Raw genomic sequence first — 5,831 nt, forward strand, 5'->3', positions numbered from 1 at the left:
TAACATAATAGAGTAACTGTAATGTGCTGCACAGCCCCCTCATAAATAGAATCAATCACATTTTTTTGTGCAGAGAAACTGCAAATGTGTCTGCTGCAGTCTTCTTTGTTCTTTTATCTAAATCTACAGTATCTGTTTCCACTTCCTCCCCTCCTTCATTCTACATCTCTGCTGTCTCTTTTTAACTCTGAACACCCCCCCCCCCCCTTCTCTCCTCCCTTCTGCAGCTTGTGCGTGACTCTGCATGCACCTTCAGCAGCAAACCCTCTTTTACCATGCTGAGGCGGGGCATTTCCATCCTGTATATATATATATATATATATATATAATAACAGTATATAATATAACCAGTATATACTCAGAGTTGGATACAGTACCATCAGGAGTGTATCAGCTTTTTACTGTGCCGTTATTTACCTGAAGCCACATTAATGTTGATGATAAAACCACAGAGGCATGTGGTTGTAAGTAGAAAGCAGGACAAGAAACACAAACAGCAAACTGAATAGTCTCTTAATCAAGAACACAATTATTAACAAATATACTGTTTATAATTGAATGAACCTTACATATGCTGTTTAAATGTGTCAAAAAGCTTCAATCTCCTAAAAAAGGAAACATTTTTACAATGTTTGAGCCCATATTTATTAAAAAATAGGCTTTTTATTTATAATCATCCACTGTTGAACATTTCTGCATCTTTGTTACAACTATTCGTCTCTAAAATAGCAAAATTATTATTATTACACAGGTAATAAAGGTACTGAAACAGGTACTGGATAATAATAATAATAATAATAATAATAATAATAATAATAATAATAATAATAATAATAATAATAATAATAATAATAATAATAAGACTAATAATATCCAGCACTGAAACAAAGAAGAAGGACACTGGTCCTCTCTTATAATAAAATATAAAACAGAATATCTGCAGGGCTTTTAAAGTCTAAGTTAAATATCTTATCTTGGATCAAGTTGTCATCTTCTGTGATTTGTATGTATGTATGTATTATTATAATAATAATACTTATATTATTATTAGGGCTGTTTATCATGATTAATTGCATGATTGTCTATAACGGTTCACTGCGAATTAATTGCCCATTATTATGTTTTAAATGTGCCTTAAAGGAATATTTTTCATGTTTTGAATCCAAATATGCTGCTTCATGCAAATGTAGGTTTATTATTATTGCAACAATTCTAAAACAATGACAAATACTGTGCTCCAAAAAACCCCAAAACATGTTATACATTACATTACCTGTTCAAACTATCCAGCGTGGTAGGAGATTTGTTTCTGTGTGTTGTGTGTGATGTTTCTGCTGCATCGCTTCCTTCACAAACTACGGGTCGGGCCGTCGGTCATAATCACAGAACGTGCGTGCGTTAAATGCACGTCAAAGTAATTAGTGTCGTCAAAGAGGAAATTGTGTTTGACAGTATTTTATAGTGTGTGTAGAGGCGAGGTAGAGGAAGGAAGAAAGAGCAAAGAGGAGCACTGGAGATTAAAAAAAAACAATGCAACCAGGATCCATATCCTCCCAGTCAGTGTGTGTGTGTGTGTGTGTGTGTGTGTGTGTGTGTGTGTGTGTGTGTTTGTGTGTGTGTGTGTGTGTTCATGCGTGTGTGCGGTGGGGGGTGGTGACGGGTTGCATTTTGTCTCCTCCCGTCTGACTAAACTGCTCTTTGAAATAGACTCAGAGAGAGAGAGAGAGAGAGAGAGAGAGAGAGAGAGAGAGAGAGAGAGAGAGAGAGAGAGAGAGAGAGAGAGAGAGGGAGAGAGAGAGGGAGGGAGGATGGGGGTGAATAATTGTGAGGTAGGAGAGAGAGAGAGCGAGAGGGAGTCAGTGTTACCTAGAGAGAGAGGGAGATAGGGAGAGGCAGACAGAGGGAGAGAGAGGGAGCGGTGCTGCTGTATTATGTATCACTGAGCGACAGACGAGCCAGCGATCGAGCGCCGGTGACCGTTCGACAGAAAAACAGACGAGTGTGAGGAGGAGGAGGAGGGCGTAGGGGCGAGGCTGATGCTGCATGCGGTAACCATGGCGCAGCCGTCTCCGTGCGCATCGCCGGGCACCCGTCGCCGTAGTGATGGCTCAGTGAGAGAGTGTCTGTTCTTCCCTATTTCTGAACGCAACGAGCAGGAGAGGCTGGAGGCCCTGGTGCGCCGGAGAGCCGGAGGCGCCGAAAGACGAGGAGGAGGAGGAGGAGGAGGAGGAGGGGAGGCTCGGGACAACCTGGATAACAGGCCTAAACGTTGGACCTGGGGAGGACCGCCTGACGGAGTGGAGGGTGAGTATGAGGGGATGGGAGGTGGGGGTTTTGCTGATGGAGAGAGAAGGAGATGATGATGTCAGTGAAGGGTTGGTTTGAGACGTATGACAGGAGAGTCCATACGGGAGGATACTGATGAGGGCTGGGAGGAGAGGAGGAGGAGAGGAGAGGTGTTTTGGTAAGGGGGAGGAGGTCTGGAGGTCAGGGGAGGGGTGAAAGGGTGGGGACGACAAAGCAGAGGATGTGAGGAGAAGTGATGGAGGTAAAGAAAGGAGAAGGGCAGCGGAGGGAAAAGGGTGTGGAGGCTGCAGTGCAGGAGATGCTGCTTTGTCTCTAAACCTCATCAGGGTTTGGAGAGGCTGTGTGTGTGTGTGTGTGTTTGTGTGTGTGTATGTTTATCATCCATGTGTAAATCAGACATGCAGGAGTTTTGTTTTGTAAATGTGCCACAGGTGTTTGTGTGTGTGTGTGTGTGTGCGTGTGTGTGTGTGGTAGCTCTAATTCCCAGAAGAGTTACACATTTAACCTTGAACACATCAAGGCCACTGACATAAACGCAGACAAAGTGCGACACAAGGTGTGTTTCCTGAGCCGACATCCATCTCTGAGTTTATCTTTTTCTGTCGTGCTTGTCTGTGCCGTCATGTCGTCCAGCGGGGACGCCAGAGCCCCACCGGCTAAGGCTTCACATCCTGCGGTGCATTCATAACGCCATCAATTATTCACAGCGCCCGTCATCCCTGCCCGGGATCAGGGTCCAGGCTGGCTGGCAGCTCTGGGATCTGTCGGGTCCAGCAGAACGCTCACTGCAGCAGAAAACAGCAGCATCTCATCTTACAGCTCCACTCGATTAAAGGACAGAGAGTCACTGAAGAGTGTGTGTGTGTGTGTGTGTGTGTGTGTGTCTGTGTGCTGCTTATTTTCCTCTGGTTCCAAGCTGGTCCACTTCAAAGTCTGGTATCAGCCGCCTTCAGTCCGTCATGGCAGCACTCAGAGGTTTTGACCCTTTCGTGTTCACGTGCTTTATGTTCTGGAAAACTGAAAGAAATATGGAGGCGATTGATCGTCCAATAATAAGCCAAGGACACTTCGGCATGTTAACCATGCAACTGTGCAGCGAAAAAGGGCTCAAACCACAGAACTTTATTTAAATCAATAGAAGATCCAAAAGTTCTCAGCTGTTCTACGTTTTTGTTTAACTCCACCTCAAACTGTTGGACTATACCATCTGTGATGTTCACGCTTTTTGTGCTCACACTTTAGACCTCTTATAGAAAATAAAACGTCCAGTCGACCCTTGCGGATCGTTCTTGCTAGTAACAATTGTCAATAAATTTTAGTTTAAAATGTAAAGGTTTGTTCACAGTGATCGTCACCTCTGAGACCATCTAACATGGTACATCTGTACTGTGAAGATCTAACAGGCGGACAGAAGAACACAAACCTAAGAATGGAAGTTATAGTATAAAAACATTTTTTGCAGGATTTTTGCAGGAATTTGCAGGAATATCAAAGCAACGCACATAAAACTTGAACATTCACACTTCAATAAAAAAAAACCGATTCAGTTCCTGATAAGAACAGTAGGAATAAGTTAAAAAAATAAATAAAAAACGTAAAATACAGTCCTAACCTTACAATGGACGACCAAAACAGGATGTTTTAAACTAGGGTACCTGATGCCTGAAGTGTTGTCGTGTTTTTTGAATAGCTGAGTTCACTAGTGGATGTTTTTAAAAAGGTCAAAGCCCACAGAAGTCACTTTTTTGATCTTACTGTTCTATTTCAAATGGTTTATGTCCTTAAAGAGAGACTTTTAGTAGCAACAGGCCCTTTTTTCCCGTATTTCAGCCGCATCAGCAGCTAGTTGGTTCGTCAATTGGGTCCAGACTCAACTCGATAGCTACAGGATTGATTTCTATATTGTGGGATGAATCTTGGGCCTGGCGCTACGGCCCAAATATTTTATCCTGATTTATAGTTATGTGTTCATAATGATATATTTAAGACGACAATGCCTCACCTGTAGTGAGGTATTGATGCAGAGGACTGAATGTTTTTGTCAGTGGAGTCTGGTGGCTTTGACCAGAGCGTAGATAACATCTCCGTCTGAACAACATAAAGATCTTTGTGTTTCCTCTGAATTCTCCTCTAGCGCCAGCGTGAGGTTTGACATCTGTGGTTCAGAGAGAAACTGTTGGATGCAGTTTGGTGTGGACTTTAATGGTCTTTTGTGGACTTTTGTCATCTTTCTAGCCCCACTATTGGGTCGAACTGCATCCGCACTAATACGTTTTGTTTAAAAATCCTGGGTCCACTCTACCCCGGCGCTTCTGAGCCCCTAAAATGTCGCTGCGTGTAAACGCTGCTGAGGCCGTTTCAGTGTTTTAGTGTCTTGTTTGATTTCATCCTGACTGTGGCTGCTCCATTCCCTTTATCATGGTTTCCTCCGGACATGGAGAATGCTCCGTACACCTCTAATATGTCTACTCCCTGGGTTTTCCACCGCCGTTCCCACCTTATACTCAAGTGTTACTGTCAGGAACAGTTCCACCTCATCGTGGCTCCAACACAATAAATCTCTGCTCTTATTTTATTAGATTTTCTGTAATTTTCACCGTAGAGTAACGCCAGACAATCTACTTCCTGTTTTAAACGCTACGCACATGCCCAGTGTACGTGAACGGTCACGTGATGTGTGTTTTCAGGCGAGATAATATACATGAAGATTATTTCTGATACAGAGCTGCTGTGTTTTAAAGAGATGAATACGTCGTAGTCTCGATGTAGCCTTAGCCGCGTTGTTGTCTGTCGCCTAGCAACACTTTCCTCTTCCATCTTGTTTTGTCAGCATAGCGAGGTTCTGTTGTGTCGCTTGCTGCTGGGAATCTTGTGCAGAGCGTGTTGTGTCTCAGAGGTTTCTTTACTCTATATGTCAGTGTCTGTGTTTGTTAGTGACGCAGGTTGTGTTCAAGTGTGTGTGTGTGCGTGCGTGAGAGAGTGTGTAACGCTTTGCTTTTCTCCGCTCTGCTTCACCTGCTGCCCAGGTAACCCTAAGACCCCGCCCTGCCATGCCATTGGCTCCGCTCAGCCCAATGAGCTCCCTACTGCTTCCAACACCAGCCAATCCCGTAACGGTACAGATCACATGACTGTGTGTGCCACGCTCATAACGCCGAACCACACCTGCTGTCTCACCTGCAGCTGTTCCTCCGTCTGCATGTGTGTGTCTCTGCACCCTCATGTCGGCTGTTTATCTGGAGTGTGTGTGTGTGTGTGTGTGTGTGGTGATGTAAAAATCTTCTTTATCTTTATATATTTGCTCTTTCTTTAAGTAAAACATGCTTCACTATTATATTTCACATCATTGTTCATCAGCAGTTCAGGATTTCCACTTATGTGTCCTGTGTGGTTAATGGGTGCCTGGCTCAGAGCCCCCATCACACACACACACACACACACACACACACACACACACACACACACACACACACACACACACACACACACACACACACACACACACACACACACACACACACACA

The 5,831-nt window shown here is 43.9% G+C and overlaps 1 protein-coding gene across 1 annotated transcript in view; it reads left to right on the plus strand.

Moving 5' to 3' along the window:
• The first annotated feature begins 2,048 nt into the window (after nucleotides 1–2,048).
• Nucleotides 2,049–5,831, plus strand: part of map7d2b (MAP7 domain containing 2b) — a 19,525-nt gene continuing 15,742 nt past the window's right edge. Inside the window, exon 1 of the mRNA XM_083936473.1 lies at nucleotides 2,049–2,304. Within this exon, the coding sequence (XP_083792599.1) occupies nucleotides 2,055–2,304 (250 nt within the window). The 5' untranslated portion in view covers nucleotides 2,049–2,054. The remainder of the gene's footprint in view (nucleotides 2,305–5,831) is intronic.

Source organism: Echiichthys vipera (assembly GCF_963691815.1).
Source record: "Echiichthys vipera genome assembly, chromosome: 21".
NCBI lineage: Eukaryota > Metazoa > Chordata > Actinopteri > Perciformes > Trachinidae > Echiichthys > Echiichthys vipera.